The 20044-nt window shown below is 41.7% G+C and overlaps 1 protein-coding gene across 4 annotated transcripts in view; it reads left to right on the top strand.

Moving 5' to 3' along the window:
* PROM1 (prominin 1) overlaps positions 1-20044 on the top strand; it is a 116804-nt gene that overhangs the window by 52105 nt on the left and 44655 nt on the right. For all 4 annotated transcript variants that reach the window (XR_010322162.1, XM_064286056.1, XM_064286058.1 and 1 more), the window contains 5 exons: positions 5198-5318; positions 7598-7661; positions 8671-8760; positions 15298-15515; positions 17587-17661. Coding sequence is in view for 3 of the 4 variants with exons in the window: in XM_064286056.1 (XP_064142126.1) it covers positions 5198-5318; positions 7598-7661; positions 8671-8760; positions 15298-15515; positions 17587-17661 (568 nt within the window). In the remaining variant the exon portion in view is untranslated. The remainder of the gene's footprint in view (positions 1-5197; positions 5319-7597; positions 7662-8670; positions 8761-15297; positions 15516-17586; positions 17662-20044) is intronic.

The raw sequence follows: 20044 nt of genomic DNA on the forward strand, positions 1-20044 counted from the left end.
TTCAGAATTTCGAGGTTATGGGGTGGGGAGACGGGGAGGAAAAAAGCGCATTCATTGCTTTGGCTTCTCCAGTCTATTTCTAGGTTCCTGAGGACAGTCGGTCAGCTTTTCTTACAATTAAACCCTGGTCAAAATTGAATCCCAGGCATTTTCAAGACGGTGGATGTTTTCAGAGTTCATGTTTTATTAGGATGTGATTATCAATTCCTGGCTATGAGGCCAGGAGATTCTAGAAAAGAAATGGGGCTAGAACATACCTGAAAATTATGAGACTTTTTAATGTGAATGAGGGAACCAGTTTATTTACAATTTAAATTTTTAAAAATGTGTCTTTTAAAAAATGAGAGATCAGTTACAGGCTGAGAGCATTTGCTTGCTTGTTCATTTGCTTGTTTTATTAAGCCAGTAGAAATTGTAGAAGGAAAATAGCTACAAATTTGAAAGGGTTAGACTTTTTCTTTCTTCGGGTATTTATTTTAAAATATAAATTAGTTTCGTCCATAATGAAATGTAGAACATATAATGTTAACGTGCCACAAAAATAAAAATTCCTACCTTCCTAAAAATTGCAAGAGATTCAGTTGTCCTGTATAAAAGCACGTGTTTTTCATAGCTTAAAGGCATTATGTCAAATGCCCCAAAACTAAGATTCATAGGAATTTAATCCCTTTTGGGGCTAGGTAAAATTTCCATTGGAATTTTATTCCATTTTGGTGTTAGATAAATTTCTCTCAGTATCTCATATCCTAATAGTTGACTGTTGGTTGTTGAACAAACAAAAACATTAATTCATTGTCTGTTTTGGCTTAAAAAATACATTAAGCGATACCAAAACAAACAAAAAACCAAACCCATTGCCGTCGAGTCGATCCTGACTCATAGAGGCCCTATAGGACAGAGTAGAACTGCCCCATAGGATTTCTGAGGAGAGGCTGGTGGATTCGAACTGAAAACCTTTTGGTTAGCAGCTGAGCTCTTAACCACTGTGCCACCAGGGCTTTGAAACCAAATAAGGACTCTCTAACTCAGTAACAGAGTCCCTGGGTGGTACAGTTAATGCCCTCAGCTGCTAACAGAAAGGTTGGAGGTTTGAGTCCACCCAAGAGGCAACTCGGAAAAGAAACTTGGTGACCTACTTGTAGAGTTCACTTCTACTCTGACACACATGGGGTTACCCGCCATGAGTTGGGATCAATATAACAGCAACTTTTTTTTTTTTAAGTCACCAACAAGAAGGACATTATTTCCCTAAAGTGTAACTCATTTATTCTTTATTTGTATTTAAATAGAAGATTAAAATTGAAGATTTTAAATGGAGACCATCAATTACTCTACATAGTATGTAACATTTTCTTCTTTAAACTAGATGCTAATATTTTAAAAATTCGGAGGTTTCAAGAAAGAATCCAGATTTCCAAATTTTTATGAATGATCAGAACATCTGCAATACTGGACATTCGTCATGGTGGCACTTGGCAGGAACGACAGAGCAGTTCTCTTAGTTTCCCAGCCCCCATATGCCCCAGGCCACACACTCTGCCCTTCCTACTTCCTACCTACCCACCTAGGCATATGAATCTGCCATCCTTCATTTAAGTACATATAAGATTTACAACGTGTTCTGGGTCTGAAAATTGCTGAACTCTATTCCAGAATTCAATGCGGTAATTTTAATTGGATGCATTATTGATTAGCAGAAATTTTTTTTAACATAAGTTGCATTGAAATTCGGTGTTTATTGAAATTCATTTCACTGATTGATGATCTTCATGCAGCGTGAGTAAAGGCATTTATTGACTAAAAGGACAAAGGTAGTTTCACACTTAGACACCCCAAACACTTGGCTAGTCTTCTAAATGGTCCAGATGAAACCACAGCCCTGTCCAGAACCCACCGCCATTGAGCACCCACTGTGGACAAGAAACCCTGTGTTATACAAAGTTGACTGGAGTCCCTGGGTGGTGCAGATAGTTAAGGGCTTGAGTAATAACCAGAAGGTTATTGGTTTTGAATCTACCCGGAGACACCTTGGAAGGAAGGCCATGCAATCTGCTTCCGAAAGGTCACAACCTTGAAAACCCTATGGACCAGTTCTATTCTGCACACATGGGGTCACTGCGAGTCAGAATCAACTTGACAGCAACTAGTGTTGGTTATACAAAGTTGACTAGGAAACAGTTTCTGCCTCTTAATTTAAGGTGTTAGAGGGGAAATTAGGAGCCCTGGTGGCTCAGTGGTTAAGAGTTCGGCTCCTAACTGAAAGGTCAGCAGTTCGAGCCCACCAGCCACTCCATGGGAGAAAAGACTGGCGATCTGTTCCTCTAAAGATTACGGGCTAGAAAACCCCATTAAAAAAAAAAAAAAACCCGCTGCCTTTGAGTTGATTCCAACTCATAGTGACCCTATAGGACAGAGTAGAATGATCCTATAGGACAGCGACGTACTCCCCATAGAGTTTCCAGGGAGGACTTGGTGGATTTGAATTGCTGACCTTTTGGTTAGCAGCCATAGCTCTTAACCACTACGCCACCAGGGACCCTATAGGACAGTTATATTCTGTCCTATACTCTGTGCTATAGGGTTGCTAGGAGTCGGAATCCACTCAACGGCACGGAACAATGTAGGGGAAATTAAATGTAGATAGAAATAAAGACAAAATAGAATATGAAATGAGAACTCAAAAAAAAAAAAAGCCCTTCCCATCTTGTTGATTCCAACTCCTAGCAATCCTGTACAACAGAATAGAACTGCTCCATAAGGTTTCCAAGGCCGTAATTTTTATGGTGGAAACTCTAGTAGTGTAGTAGTTAAGCGCTATGGCTGCTAACCAAAGGGTTGGCAGTTCGAGTCTACCAGGCACTCCTTGGAAACTCTATGGGACAGTTCTACTCTGTCCTTACAGGGTCACTATGAATCGGAATCGACTTGACAGCAACAGCTTTTTTTTTTTTTTTTAATCTTTATAGAAGCAGACTGCCATTTCTTTCTCCTGCAGAGCAGCTGGTGGGTTTGAACCACCAACCTTTCAGTTAGCAGCCATGCACTTTAACCACTGAGCCACCAGGGTCCCTGAAGTGAGAACTCTCCCTGAAATTCCAGTGATGTAGTCGTAGTAGAAATGAGAACTACTCCATTGGAATTTCAGGGAGAGCCCTCTAGGAGTTTAAGACAAGCAGGTTCTCCCCCCATTCATGGGCCAGTGAAGGCCAGGTGGATGAGCAGCAGTAGGCTTGGACCCAGTAGGTTTGTTTCCCAAGGTCACTTTGACTTCTTATATGACAATATGGACCTGGTGCTTGACAAATGACAAAAATAAATTGGGCATGCTGGGGAGAGAGAGCGAGGGCCCTCAGGGTAAAACCTGCCGTGAGCCGTATATTCAGGTCGTGATCCTCACTCAGCATAGTATAGAATTCTTTTGAGTTGAACATAGTAAATAAGCTCCAGGTGCCATTGTTTTGACACAATTTTTTTTTTTTTTTTCCTGTTCCTAGCACTTCAGAATTGTTTATTTTGGGGTCATATGGTCTTTGCTTGGCATGAGTGCATTATTTAATGACTATTATTGCTATAGTCTAATGTCTGCTTCATATATTCCAACACAGGCTTAGGACCGAAATTGAGAGCCCGTGATGGACTATAAGGAAGCTAGTCCGAATGGCACAAAATGTTGTTAACATTCACTTTTTAAAGTTTATAATCAGAATGAACCCAAACCTGAAAAAGAAAGAAACCTTTCAGAACTTTTGGACACCCAGTACCCCTCTCCATTGCTGCTCAAGAAGGAGAATCTAATTTACTGGTAATTTTCAATTCTGAGACACCACCGGAAGCTCATAGAGGCAAAATGACCTCCTAAAGCTTGCACTGTGGGAGTTGGTGGCGGTAGTCTCATTAGAACCCAAATCTCCTGTTCTTAGTAAAGTCTAGCACACATTCTTAACCAAAAGAAGTATTTCTCAGCAGTGTGTTACAGGCTTGGATTAGTTTGAAAAATCTAACACACACACGCAATAGTGCGATGGGCAAATGTGGTTTAAGTTGGACCAGCAATGAACCAGTGCCCCTTGGAATGTATTAGGACTGTAAATAGGATGACTGCCTGCCCTAGTTTACCCAGGTTCCCTGAGGACACGGGATGTTCAGTGCTAAAACCGCTCGGTCATCAAAATGTAAATACAGGTACGCATAAAGCCCAAACGTTGCTCTTGCAGAAAAGGTAGCGTATTGATTTTCTGCATCAAGATTTTCCTCCCAAAGTTTGCCTATTATTTGCATATCTTTGTTTTAAAATCATATCCACCCCTTCCATTAAAAAAAAAAATTTTTTTTTTTTTTAGATGGGTACTAATGGTTGTGTTCACTGCTTTTGGGAAAACCTTCAGCAGCCTGTTAGATGAGTTTCTGTAATTCCTTGTCGCCATCTAGTGGCTAAATCCGCTAGGGCCTTGGCAATTATTTTTGAATTTAGCGTTTTAATGTTTGAAGGCTTTGTCACAGAAAGGCCAGTTGGTCAAGTCAAGGGATTTTGTTGTATTTCCTTGTAGTCTTATTTGCGAGGCACAAAGGTGTACATATCGGGTGTGTTTGGTGTATGTACGAGGGTGAGCGCGCACGGTTTGCATTTGTACAGGAATGGGACTATATTATACGTGCTGCCTTATAACCTTTGCAGCTTCTATTTCATCCACAATTTCTTGTGAATAATGTTTTGTTTGTAAGATTCATACTTAACATAATAGCCGGTTGCCATTGAGTCAATCCTGACTCGTGGCAACCCCACGGGTATCAGAGTCAAACTGTGCTCTGTAGTTTTCCATGGCTAGTTTTCTGGAAGCAGATTGCCAGGCCTTTCTTCCGAGGCACCTCTGGGTGGACTCGAACCTCCAACCTTTTGGCTAGCAGCTGAATGCATTAACTGTGTCCACCACCCAGGGACACACTTATTTTAAATGGATATTTGTCTTCTCTGAGAGGGTTGAGTCGCGTTTCTGGCCCACCTTTTGGTGGTGGGTCAGCTGTGGAATTTTACTGGGACAGCTGTAGCAGGAGACAGCAGGGTGCGGGAAGCTTGTGGCTGAGCTCAGGAATCCCTGGTGGCACCTGGCTGAGATGGCCCTCCCTGTGTGCTCCTCTGCTCCAGGTGACCGTGAATCACCCAGTCAATGCTCTTCCTTCTCCTTTCCTTTTCCTACAGCATCGGCATCATCTATGGTTTTGTGGCAAACCACCACCTCAGGACGAAGATTAGAAGGACTCAGAAACTAGCCGACAGCAATTTGAAAGACTTAAGAACGTTCCTGAATGAAACACCAGCGGTAAAAACCACAACCTATATATCCCATGATGTTTGCCCTTTTGACTTATCAGAGTTCCTTATTTATTTGAAACCTCACTTGGACCTTCTAGAACTCCAGTGAATCAGTGTAGACAGGTGTCATCTTTTAATTTTATAAATGAAGAAATAAAGGTCCATCAAGTGGTTTCCAAAGAGTACGGAAGTCGTAATTTCAGGATTGGTGTTTTTGTTTTATGTTATTTTCTTTAAGATATAACATGAAATAATAGTACGTATTATAAAAGTTTTTTTTAGTATTATAAAAGTACTTAACAATCGTAGGGGCCTGTCTCATGTTTTTTTTATTTTGAAGGACAATCTTTGGGTGCCATTATCCTTTCCTTTTGGCAATATAGTTAACTCCCCACTGTTTACAGGAAGTTACTCTTGTCTTCATGAAAATCCTGGTAACCTTCCTGCTTTACAACACCCGCCTGCTAATATATGTATATGTGTATAAAATTCTTTGGAAAAGGCACACAAACACACAGAAGTTGTCTTTTGGGGAGGAAAACTGGGTGGCTGCAGGGCAGTGATGGGAGGCTACCATTTCTCTGTGTTCTAGACCACGTGGACCTATTAACTACTCAGAAAATGCCTGGGCAGGAAGTAGCCCAAAGCTCTGATGCTGAGCTCATGGGTACCAGCGTGGCGGGGAGCGTGCCTCTTAGTGGATTCACTAAAAGAAGTCTGCAGGAATCCACGGGCGCCCTCACAGGGATGTGTTCTTCCAAGTTTAGGCTGCAACAGTGGGCTCAAACATAACAACAATTGTGAGGATGGCAAAGGACCGGGTGCTGTTTCATTCTGTTGTACATAGGGTCGCTATGAGTTGGAACCGACTTGACGGCACCTAACGGCAACATGAAATATTAGAATATTAAACACTACATTAGCTTTTATTTATTTTTTAAAAAATGGAAATAAAAGAGAGAGAGAGAGGGAAAAAAAGGTGTTTTTAAATATTGAGAATAAAGAAGCTAACCTTGTCTGTAGTTCTCAAGCCTGTTCACAGAGCGATATGTTTCATTTTCCCAATCTGTAAAAAAAAAAAATTCATGTTTTTACCAGTCGTTCTGAAGACTCCAAAGGAAGTCTTTTTTTTTTTCCTTAAAAGTTGGCAAAAGCTAAATGGCCAGATAGCAACCACAGCTGGTCAGAGTTTGAGACTGCTTTTGTAACCCTTGGAAGGATAGTAAGTTGCTACCAACTTTTGTTCACTTTTGGGGCACTGACCTCGTTGAAAATATATGTAGAGCTGGACCAGATCTATAAAAAAACTGGGCAGAGAATGTGAATAGGCAAATTACGGAAGAAATATAACTGGCCAAAAATCTTAAAAGGTGTTTAATCTTATTCTAAAGAGTCCAGATAGCTAAATGGTTAAGTACTTAGCTGCTAAATCAGAGGTCAGTGGTTCAAACCCACCCAGTGACTCCTTGGGAGAAAGACTAGTGGTGATCTGCTCTCATAAAGATTACAGCCTAGGAAGCTTTATGGGGCAGCTCTACTCTGTCCTATAGGGTTGCTGTGTGTTAGAATTGATTCGATGCCACCTAACAACAATACACTGATCTTACTCTAGTAATTGAAGAAATGAAAATTTAAATGGCAACACACATTACACTGAGAAGAATGGTAGTAGCTATTTAAAAATGATAACATTCAGTGTTCCCGAGGGTTTGGGGAAACAGGTCTGTAAGACACAGTAGTCAGCAGGGTAAGCAGCCCTTTCAGAGGCCAGTTCAGTAATGGCCACTAAATAAAACGGGTCCAGTGTGGTGGATTACAAAAGGTCGCAGATTCTTTGTAGTTCCTCCCATCAAGAGGAACTCCTAACCCTCTGAATCTGGGTTCCCCTGTAACTTGTGTTGGCCAGTGGAATGCAGTGGACACAGCCTTGTGCTAGTTTTGAACTCAGGCTTACTTTCTTGCTGCTGGAAACTCTGGGACCACCACATGAAAATGCCCAGGCTAGCCGCTTGGAAGATGAGAGACCACATGGAGTGAGAGGCCCAGCCGCCCCAGCCATGTCGGCCCCAACCAGAACATCCCCGTATCCAAGCCACAGAATCATGAGAGACAACAAATCAGAGTTTAAGCCAATAAGCTTTGGAGTGTTTTTAAGAACTTTGTGTCAGAAAATGTAAACATCTCTATGAACCTGCTGGCTATTTTTTCAAAATGTTCTGTAGTTTTGGATTCAGGATAAGGATCTTATAAGGGGAAGTTTAATTTAATTTTTTTTTTTTTTTAAAGCAAATCGACTATATATTGAGCCAGTACAACACCACCAGGGAAAGGGCAGTCTTGGATCTGAACAGTGAGTAAAATTTACAGTTACGTCAAGTCTTTTGTTTGTTTGTTTTGGCTAAAACATGAGATGGCCACCACCCATAAAACATAGACTGAGAAGTGAAGCATGGGCTTTCTACAATTTGTGCATGAAAACAGGAAAAACAGAAAGAAAGAAAAAATCCCTAGTGCTGTTGACAATTGGCAGTGTCACTCAATGACTAAACTTTAGCAGTCACTGTAAGAACGCTTTTGCTTTCTTTTCAAAAGTGTCTGTTCTTTACACGCATGTGAGTGAGGAAATGTTCTCTCCTGCGTCCGCTATCAAAGACTGAAACAGACTGCCTCAGAGAAACCCGTGGCCTTCAGGAATGGATGCATGGGCAGCCGCCTCAGAGAAACCCGTGCGCCTCAGGAATAGGAGGGTGGGCAGAATTACCTCACCCAAAATGTCGGTAGTGCCAAGGTTGAGAAACCCTGGTCTAGCTGAAGAGATTGAAGTCCCTGGGGGTTACAGGCAGTTAACGTGCTCCCTCTTAACTGAAAGGTTGGAGATTCAAATCCATCCAGAGGTTTCTTGAAGAAAGACCAAACGATCTGTGTCCAAAAAATCAGCCTTTGAAAACCCTGTGGAGCACAGTTCTACTCTGACACTCATGGGGTCGCCATGAGTCAGAGTTGACTCAACAGGAATTGGTTTTGTTTTGTAGCTGAAGCGATGAGGGGCACAAGTAGTTACAGCTCAAGACGGTAAACACTGTGCTCCTAGTACAAGTAAATACCAAGTCTGTGGTGATTAATTTCTCGTTTCCAGCTTCTCGTTGGGCCAGCCATGGGGATTTTGAAGAGTGTGGAGAAATCTTCATCCAGCGGTCAACACTTACACTAGATCCAAAATGAGAAATGCGGTTTCACGGCAGGGACAAAAATAATTTTCAGGCAGCGAAATCCCACATTGTATGAAGCGAATGTGCGCTAAGAGGTGAAGAAATAAATGGAACCTCCCCTCATGATCCTTTATGCTTCTTTGAATCTAGATATTAAACTGTTGCTAGGAGATGGAATTCATACTCGACTAAAACCTAACGTGATCCCTGTTCTTGATGACATCAAGGCCATGGCAACAGGTAAGCAGTGTGAAAGAAATGACCGAGAGAATGTTCCCACCTAGAAGGCCCTGGGCTTCGTGGGTTCACTCTCCTTTTTCTTGTTTCTCCTGGTGGTTAGCTGGGGTGAGAGCCACAGTGTGTGACCATGCACACAGGTCAGCGAAACACTGTGTCACAACATTATTTTGTTTTTAAAGCTTGTGCCAGAGGTGTTATACTGATGGTCCAAAAGTGATTTGCAATAATAATGGCAGAATTTGAGAGGAAACCACTGCCTTTTTTGTAAATAAAGTTTGATTGGAACACAGCCATGCTTATTTGTTTGAATATCATCTATGGCTGCTTTCACTCTATGATGGCAGAGTTGAGTGGTTCAAACAGAGACCATGTGGCCTGCAAAGCCTAAAATATTTATTATCAAGCCTTTTATGGAGCCCTGGTGGTGAAGTTGTTAAAGTAGCTAACCAAAATGTCGGCAGTTAGAATCCACCAGCTGCTCCTTGGAAACCCTATGGGGCAGTTCTACTCAGTCCTACAGGATTGCCATGAGTCAGAATTGACCTGACAGCAACAGGTTTGGTTTGGTTTGTAAGAGGTAATATGGCTTATCTGATATTGGACAGCTGGTAAGTGGTGGAGTTGGGATTCCAGACTCTGGTCCAACTATAAAACCTGTGCTACCTGGACCGTACTAGATGGTACTCAGGTATATTTGTGGGTGTTAAGATATAGGGTCCACCATGTGTCTGGCAGTTTGTCATACTATGGTGACTTGTGTGTTGCTGTGATACTGGAAGATTTGCCACCAGTATTTCAAATACCAGCAGAGTCACCATTGGTGGACAGGTTTTAGCTAAGCTTCCAGACTAATACACACTAGGAAGAAGCACTTGGCAGTCTACTTCAGAAGAGATTGGCTAGTGAAAACCTTATGAATCGCAGCGGAACATTGTCTGATATAGTGCTGGAAAATGGCCCCCCGGATTGTAAGACACTCAAAATAAGACTGCGGAAGAGCTGCCTCATCAAAATAGAGTTGACCTTAATGATCTGGATGGAGTCAAGCTTTTGGGACCTTCACCTGCCAATGTGGCATGACTCAAAATGAGAAGAAACAGCTGCAAACAGCCATTAATCAGAATGTGGAATGCACAAAGTATGAATCTAGGAAAATTGGAAGTTGTCAAAAAAGAAGTGGAATGCGTAATGATTGATATCCCAGGCATTAGTGAGCTAGCTGAAGTGGACTGATTTTGGCCACTTTGAATCAGATAATCATATGGTCTACTATGCCAGGAATGACAAATTGAGGAGGAATGTACATCTTCAAAAAAAACATTTCAAGATCTATCTTGAAGTACAATGCTGTCAGTGATAGGATACTATCCATACGCCTACAAGGAGGACTAGTTAATATGACTTCATTCAAATTTATGCACCAACCAGTAAGGCCAAAGATGAAGAAATTGAAGATTTTTATGAATTTCTGCAGTCTGAAATTGACCAAACATGCAGTCAAGTTGCATTAATAATTACTGGTGATTGGAACAGGAAAGTCGGAAATAAAGAAGAGGGGTTGGTAATAGGAAAATAAGACTTTGGTAATAGAACTGATGCCAGAGATCACATGAAAGAATTTTGCAAGACCAACCACTTCTTCATTGCAAATACCTTTTTTTCAGCAACATAAATGGTGACTATACACATGGACCTCACCAGATAGAGAATACACAGGAATCAAATTGACTACGTCTGTGGAAAGAGACAATGGAAAAGCTCAGTATCATCAGTCAGAACAAGGCCAGGGACAGACTGCAGAACAGACCATTAATTGATCATATGCAAGTTCAAGTTGAAACTGAAGAAAATTAGAACCAGTTGATGAGAGCCAAAGTACAACCTTGAGCATATCCCACCTGAATTTAGAAACCATCTCAAGAATAATATGACGTGTTGAACACTAATGACCGAAGACCAGATAAGTTGTGGAATGACATGAAGAAAGCAAGAAATCATTACAGAGACAGAAAAGAAAGAAAAGACCAAAATAGATGTCAGAAGAGACTCTGAAAGTTGCTCCTGAATGTAGAGTGGCTAAAGTGAAAGGAAGAAATGATGAAGTAAAAGAGCTGAACAGATTTCAAAGGGTGGCTAAAGAAGATAAAGTAAATTATTATAATGAAATGTGAAAAGACCTGGAGATAGAAAACCAAAGGGAAGAACACACTCAGCATTTCTCAAGCTGAAAGAACTGAAGAAAAAATTCAAGCCTCGAGTTGCAATATTGGAAGATTCTGCGGGGAAAATATTTAACAAAGCCAGGAGCATCAAAAGGGGATGGAAGGAATACAAAGTCACTATACCAAAAAGAATTGGTAGACGGGACTGCTAGAAGAATGAACAAATCTGTCTTGGAAGAGATACAGCCAGAATGCTCATTAGAAGCAAAGATGGGGAGACTTGGTCTCACGTATGTTGGATGTGTTTTCAGGAGGGACCAGTCCCTGGAGAATGACGTCATGCTTGGTAAAATAGAGGGTCAGTGAAAAAGAGGAAGACCCTCAATGAGATGGATTGGCACAGTGGCTGCAACAATGGGCTCAAAGATAACAAGGATTGTGAAGATGCGTAGGACTGGGCAGTGTTTCGTTCTATTGTACGTAGAGTCACTATGAGTCAGAATCAACTGAATGGCACCTAACAACAACAACAAGATGTAGGGTGGTGCCGTGCCATCCATGTGAAAGCAGCATGGTCCAACTTTAAAGGAAGGGATTGGAAACTGGGGTTCAAGTACTACAATATGATTCCAGGCATCCCTGCACTGTGGATCTCTGGTGAGTCAGTACTTCTTGAGATCTTGGTCTTGTGAGATCTCTTCCAGCTCCAAAACTATGTGTCTAGTATATGAATGGTGCAATGTGATTACCCTGTACCTTTCTTTTTCACCCGAAGTTCCAAAAATTTCTGGTGTTTGAAGTATAATCCTGCTTGGATAAGACACAAATAAAATATATTTTATTTTTCTCTTCACTCTGTTTTGTATTATCATTAAAGTTATATATATTTTTAAATCAGCCTGTATAAGTTAAGGCTTAGCCTCTGAAGTTACCAGAGCTTCTTAAAACTAATTTAATAAACAGCTTCAGCAAATTTTTGCAAAAAATTCTTTGCAACCTTATGCATTTAGTGGCCTTTGGAGAGAGTGGAAATTTCTTTTGTGAAAAGTCTTTTGTGTAAATCATATTTGGGCTGCAGGTTAGGACCTATAAAGGAACTGTGCTATGGGCTGGTGAAATGATAATTAACTAAAATTGAGAATCTGAGGAATACCTTTCCTACTTACTTCAGATACATACGTAAGCAATTTTTGTAGGCATGGAACAACTCCCAGAGTTATGACCTGATAAATATTTTACAGGCGTAAAATGCTTTGAAGCCTTTGGAAAATATATCTTTATTACCTCTGGACCCTTTTTTGGGACGTGGCTGAGAATATTACTCATAACCCTAAAAATGCACACATTTCCTGGGTCATCAATTTACTTTATAATCCTGCCTTCTTTGTTATTGTTGTTTATTCTGGCCGTAAAATAACTTGTCTTAAGTCAAAGCGGAAAGGACTACTAGAGATAAACCATACAACCTTAAAATGTGAGGTATGGCGGCTGTGATGTGAAGTGTGTTTTGGCATGTGTGTTTCTTGTTCCAGCTGTGTTCTTTGTTTCTTGTTTGCTACGTTATGAGCCTGGTACTGGGCTATATTTTGCTGATCATCTTGGGAGTTAGGTGGGAGACATGAGAAACTGAGACCCAGAATGGCTTTTTGATAAAAAAAGTCCTAAATATTGTTAAGATATAACTGGACCAAAATTCAAGGTTAAAGATTGTTTGAAACAGGTCATAAGATTTTCTCTTCAGGTCCCTGGGCAGTGCAGATGATTAGCACTCAGCTTCTAACCGAAAGGTTGGCAGTTCGAATCCACCCAAAGCTGCCTTGGAAGAAAGACCTGGTGATCTGCTTCTAAAAGATCACAACCAATGAAAACCCTATGGAGCTCAGTTCTAATCCATGAGTTGGAATCAACTCAACGGCAATTTTTTTTTTTTAAGGTGATGGAAGTTCAGGCCAGGGGTCATGTAGTCCAATCCTACAGGCCTCCCCAGGGCTCTCAGTAAATAATTTAGGGCTCGTGACAGTGCCATCTTGAATGACATGGATTGTTTTTACCCCATCAGACATAGCTAACATGGGTGATACCATGTCCTAGGAAGAAAGACTTGACAATGTACTCCCAAAAAATCAGCCAGTGAAAACCCTGCAATTCGCAATGGTCTCATACCATTGTGCATGGTGTTGCCATGAGTCAGAGGCCAACTCAGCAGCAGTTAACAGCCCCATAAACCTTTTAGGACACAGCCTAGAATCTCAGACCCTCAGAGTAACCACGAGATAACCCAGTGAGCTCCCTAAGTTACAGATGAGGAAACTGAGATCCTGAAAGGTGAAAAGCTTTCCTGAAGGTACCGAAACAAGATTCTGGAAAATCTGAGATGAGAGCTCAGGCCAGGCCACTTTTGTTGCAATTTTATGACAGAGAAGCATTTATATACAGATATATATATAAAACCTATTGCCATCAAGTCAATTCCTACTCATGGTGATCTCACGTGTGATGGTTAAGGTTGTGTGTCAACTTGCCTGGGCTGTTATTCTCAGTGATTTGGCAGTTATGTCGTGAGGTAGTTTGGAAGTTATGTAATGATATAATTTGGCAGTTGTGTCATGATGTAGTCATCTTCCATTGTGTGATCTGAAGTGATCAGCCAATCAGTTGTAAGGGGAGTTTCCTCAGGGATGTGGCCTGCATCCAATATGTATACGAAATATATGGACTTGTCTTAGGCTGGGTTCTCTAGAGAAGCAAAACAGTAAAGTGTACAAATATATAGAGAGATTTTTATCAAGGAAACAGCTCACAGATTTGTAGGGGCTGGAATGTCCCAAGTCCTTGGATCAGGATAGAGGCCTTTCCCAATTCACAGAGCCGCAGAAGCTGGTGAACCCAAGATGAGCAGGTGGGAGAACAGGGCTCCCACTCACAGGTTGTGAAGGTCCAGGAGTCCCCAAGGTAGGAAGGCAAGACTGCAAGGTTTCTCCTGATTCACGTAGCCGTAGGGGCTGGCAAACCCAAGATTGGTAGGTCAGGGAACAGGACACTTGCTCACAGCTGTGAAGATCCACAAATCCCAAGATGGGCAGATAAGCTGCTAGCTCAAGTCCCAAGAAACAGAGGTCAGACAAGAGACAGCTGCTGGATCCAGAATAAGCCAACAACATTTGCAAGGCAAGCAGGAAGGAAGTAGGTAGTGGAAGGCAGAGAGATGAAGGTTGAGGGGGTGGTGAGCTGCCACAGGCCCCATCCCCACTGGTATCACTCAGCAGATTCCATCATGGGGGTGATCACGTATCAAATTTCAACAGGGAATTGATTACAACATTATACAACTGCCAAAACGCTGAGAATCATGGCCCAGACAGCATCTGTGTCTGCATAACTATCGGAACCACTTTTGGAGACACTGGACAGTTTTTTAGAACACTTAAGTTGTTTCAGATAGAGTCTTTGGGGATGACTTTTTATTTTGATTTCCTTTCAAAACAAACAGAAAAGTTGGCACATAATCTTAACCATCAAAGACGTTCTGGCAAAGTTCACTTGCTTGCTCTAGACGCTGCATCTGGCTTGTCATTATCTGACCTCCTGTTCTTGGCCCGCCATATTGCCTACCAATCTTCAGATTCATTGGCCTCCACAGATTCTTCAGGTTCCTTGATAGCAGTCTACTCTCCTACCTGCCGATCTTGGAATACCAGCCTAAGATAAGACACCACTCACAAAGTTCTGCTTACAAAGACAGGGGTTTGTAAGTAGAACCCAAGTTCTACTTCACAAAGTAGAACTAAACTCCATAAAATTTTCTTAACTAATATTACTTTACAGAAGCAGATCATAAGCCTCTCTTCTGCAGTGCCACTGGATGGGCTCAAAAACCTGCCTGAATCTCAAATGTGTCCTTAAGTGTCACTCTATAGTTAATTCCAGCTCTTTGTATATTCTTAGCAAAATTATTTCTGGGTGTAATGAATTTTTTGCTGATTAAAACTGCCTGGAATTGAAGATGTTAGCTTACTTGGACTGACCTCTTCAAGGGAATGCTATGGCCATGACACCTTTTCTGGCCACTGCTGTTCCTTTCCTGGCCATGCCGAGGGGACCTTATGGCATTCCCACAGTTGGTGCTCATGCCCTGCTTCTTGCTTGCAAGAGACGCTAGAGGGAAGCTGAGTTGGTGGGAGTAGCTGCCCGGGAGTTCAGGGCTCTACTGTATTCCTGGAAGACTACCCCTCACAGTGGGCTTCTCTGGTCCCTCCCAGCGTCATTTACAAGTTTATCTCAAATTTCTTTAGGCTGTGTTTGTAGATGAAAAGGGACTTTCTGTCATGGCCAGCCTAGCGAGTGCCTTTTTTCTGCACCTGTTGTATCCCTATAGCCATCAAAGAGACCAAAGAGTCCCTGGAGAAGGTGAATAGCAGCTTGGAGGATCTGAAAAGTGGGTCTGCACGTCTGAACACTAGCCTGAGCAATGTCAAGGCTGAACTGGAGGACGCGCTCAATGACCCCATGTGCTCCGAACAGATGGTGACTGCAACCTGCAACGATATCAGACAGTCTCTTGGCCAGCTGGATATTAACATCAACCTTGATCAGGTGAGGAGGCATGGACCCTGCTAGGCCATGGCGTCATCAGGACAGCTTGACAGGGCAGAGTGTGGGCGAGCCTGTGAAGACTACAGTGGCCTGGTCGACGGGCAGTAGCCCCGGTCCCTGTCAGCTTTGCAAATCCTTGAGTCACAACTCTGCACTGGCTCTGGCTGGAGGAGAGGTGGAACAGTGAATCTCTTCTGGGGAATTCTCTGCAATTTGATGGAAAACATCAGAAAGGATACAGGTTTAAAAAGCAAAAAGCATACATTTATGTACACCTTTAAAAGTTAGTATACTCAGTATATGATGGGCTAGAATATTAAACATAAATGGGCTCAAAGAGTTCAAAAATCATGGAGATAGTGCAGGACTGAGCGATACATGGTTCAGTTGCATGTAGGGTCACCATGAGTTGGAGCCGACTCCATGGCACCTAACCACAATGCTCAAATATAAGGCCGTTCCCTGTTTTCCCAAAGAAAAAATTAAAAAAAAAAAAAATTGGGGAGTAACTTGAATATATAAAGGTCTGAGGATATAGACCAAGTTTTTATGTCTATTCATGATATTTAATTTACTAATTTAGTTATATAGGTACATGATGACATTTTATATAAAATGATGTGTTAATATAGATACATGTTTTTCTCTTTCACATTTCATGCGACAGTTTTATTCAGGCACTTCACGTTCAACAGCAGTGTCTGCGTATCAGAAGCACCCCTGGAGATGTCGGACAGCTTTTTAGAACATTCAAGTTGTTTCAGATAGAGTCCTTTGGGGGTAGCTTTTTATTTTGATTTACTTTCAAACATACAGAAAAGTTGGAAGATTCGTTCAAGGAACCCCTATCTACTCGCTTCACCCAGATTCACCAGTTGTCAGCATTTTGCCCATTTGCTTGTCATTTTATCCATCCATGCTTCCATGCTTGCATCTATCTATCTGCTTGTCTATCCATCGACCCGTCCGTCCATCCGTCCGTCCATCCATCCTTCATGTATCTATCTATTCATATTATTTTATGCATAATAATATACATGTTCTTTTCTTAACCATTTGGGAATAAGTTGCAGATATCATGCCCCTTTACCCATAAATATTTCAGTGGAATTCCTAACCTTTTGCAGCAATTACACAATTATCAAAACCAGAGCATACAACATTGAACCAATTCTACCATCTAATCCACAGCTTATATTCAAATTTTGCCAGTTTTTCTAATGATGTCCTTTACAACTGTTTTTCTTTTCCCAGTCAAGTATCCAATCCAGGATCACACACTGCCTTTATTTGTCATGTCTCTTTAGTCCCCTTTAACCTGGAAGAGTTTGCCAGTCTGTCTGTCTTTTGACATTTCTGAAGACCGCAAGCCATCTACTTTATGAAACGCCCATCATGATTAGATTTCAGTTATGCATATTTGTGAAGGATATCACAGTAGTGGTATGTCCTTCTCGGTATGTGGTGTCAGGAGACACATATGATATTTGTCCCAATATTGGTCAAGAGATAGAGTTTTAAAATCCATCCATAATGCTGTAAATGAAAAATTTATTCCAAACCACTCACCAAACATAACTACTAGCTGTATTACTTTTAAAAGTGATTTTGAAAAGGCTTGTTTGCAATTATATCCAGTACTTGGAATTGTGAAATCACACATAATACATTTTTGTTAAATTTCTTTGACTCATTTTTAGCCGATACCATGAGGAGACTTCAGACATCTAAAAACCAGCACTTGTAAAGGTCATTTTGAGCTGACCTTTTACCCAAATGGAAACCCTGGTGGCGTGATGGTTAAGAGCTACATCTGCCAACCAAAAGGTGGGCAGTTCACATCCACCAGGCGTTCCTTGAAAACTCTATGGGGCAGTTCTACTCTGTCCTACAGGGCCTCGATGAGTTGAAATCGACTTGACGGCAACGGGTTTTGTTTGAGTTTCCCCCAAACAATATCCTGTTGCTCAAAATGGAATTGAGATTTTGAGACTGGAGCATTTGAGGGATTTATGAGGTATAATTTTGGGGGTGCCTGCCTTGCCTTACGTTTTGTTTTATTACTTTTCAGCTCCCACCTGTGCATGATCAACTTAACAGTGTTAACCAAGTCCTCAAAACAAATTTGACTGACCTGGTCGAACGGGTATGTTTTTGGGAAAAATACAGTGGACGCGTGCTTAGAAAATAAGAAACATAACAAAAAAAGCAGTGAGATTCTGGAGAGGGGTCACCAACAAGGGTCAGAGCTGTTACTTTCCAGGTAATTTTATTACTCGTTCCAACCCAAGGAATGTTTTTTGAGCACCTACGTTGTGCCAAGCATCATGGTAGGACCACGAAGGAGAAAAAGAAAACCACAATCTCTGCCTTGCTGGGGCTAAAATTTTGTTGGATATTGTTCCATAATCCATAGACTCTGTCCTAATTGGCTAGTGCTTCTGTAACAGCGCTAGGTGGATGGTTTTAAGAAAGAGAACTTTATTTTCTTCTCATAGTTTAGGAGGCCAGCAGTCCAAATTCAGGGCACCAGCTCTGGGGGAAGGCTTTCTCTCTGTCAGCTCTGGGGGAAATTCTTTGTCTCTTTTCAGCTTCTGTTACTGGGATCTTCATGTGGCATGCTTCTTCTCCTTCATTTGTGTTTCCTTCTTAGTGCCTAATCTGTTTTTTTTTATGTCTCAAAAGTGACTGGCTTAAAACACACCCTGTACCGATACGGTATTATTACCATAGCAAAGAAGATCCTATTCTCGAATGGGATTACATCCACAGGTATAGGAGTTTAGGATTTATAACACATATTTTGGGGGGGACACAATTCAGTCCATAACAGACTCTTACACAAGACGGTTTTCCTTCTGTTTCCCCCATTTCCGCTGTGTGCACGTGCATGTCCTCTGCCTGGCACTCTCTCATTTCTCCCCCTCCTTTGCTTAGTTGTTGTTAGCTGCTGTCAAGTCAGCCCCCAAATCATGGTAACCTCGTGCATGAAACAGTGCCTGGTCCTGCACTATCAGACCATTGTGGTCCATAGGGTTTTCATTTGTGATTTTCAGAAGTAGATAGCGAGGCCGTTTTTCCTAGTCTGCCTCAGCCTGGAAGCTCCACTAAAACCTGCGCAGCATCATAGCAGCATGCAAGCTTTCGCTAGCAGGCGGGTGGTGGCTGTGCTTGAGATGTGTTGGCCAAGAATGAAACCTGTAAGCTGGGTGATCTCAGCAAGTCCAAATGAGATAAGCATAGACGGACAGGAAACAGAAACCCAACTCAAGCACTAGCGTGCTCGGATGCTTCAGTCACCTTTGAGGACATACTTTTTATGGCATCTGATGCTTTTAGGTTAAAAGGGAAACTGGCTGGGACCACACATCTTAGATAGATTATAAGCACCACAGTGCTCCCTTGCAGACCACTAACCACAGCAAGAGATAGTAAATATGGACTAAGCACCTTCCAAAGGAAAGGCCGGGCCTGTAGTTGTCCAGAAATAGTGACATTTCCCTCTCATGGATTTAATGCCAAGGTGATTTAGCTTCACTTGGCTGTTTTTGTCTTTGTTTTAGCTTCACTGCATTTGTATTGTCTGTAGCCTGTGTTTTGGGTCTTTTTTTTTTCCTGTGATGATAGATCACCAATTTCATTTTGTAGTTGCATTGGAAATTAAGATCCTATTTTTAGAAAATCACTTTATATTTGCACATTGCACATGATACGTTACACAGACCATGTTTTCTTAACCTCGCCACTGTCGGCACTTTGGGTCAAATAGTTCTTTGTTGCGGGGGCTGTTCTGATCATTGTAGCATGCTTATTAGCATCCCTGGCCTGGACCTCCAAATAGATGCCAGCGGTACTCCCCTGATTGTGATAACCAGAATGTCTCTTCGAGGAGCAAAATCACCCCTGGTTGAGATCTACTGGTATAGTTATATCTATACATCATAATTCTTTGAACCCGTGTGAGTAAATATGTTAAGGTTTTAAAGTTATTGAGACACCCTATATGAAAAGATTTTTAACATGATCTTTGATGGATATGATGAGTCAAAGAAAATTCTCCCCAAAGGGGAATATTTTTAGATTGCTGATAACCATAGACTGGTAATTTCAGCCTTAAGATGAGTGTTATGTTTTTATTTCACGTCTCTGCTCCGTACTGGGGGGCAGTGTTGGTTCGGTGGTGGAATTCTCACGGTCCGTACGGGAGACCTGGGTCTGAGTCCTTGACGATGCACCATAAGCACAGCCACTACCCACCTGTCAGTGGGGCCTTGTGTGTTGCTATGATACTGAACAGGTTTCAGTGGAGCTTCCAGATAGACTAGGAAGAAAGGCCTGGTGATCTGCTGAAAATCAGCCAAGGAAAACCCCATGGACCATAACGGTCTGATCCTGTTGTACATGGGGTTGCCATGAGTCTCAGCCAACTCGACGGCAGCTAACAATAAAAACAATTCCTTACTAAGCTGAAAATAAGTACTAGTTTACTGTACTTCTACTTACTGTGTACATCAATTTATTTTAAAATA

The sequence above is a fragment of the Loxodonta africana genome, chromosome 5 (genome assembly GCF_030014295.1).
Source record: "Loxodonta africana isolate mLoxAfr1 chromosome 5, mLoxAfr1.hap2, whole genome shotgun sequence".
Taxonomy (NCBI): Eukaryota; Metazoa; Chordata; class Mammalia; order Proboscidea; family Elephantidae; genus Loxodonta; species Loxodonta africana.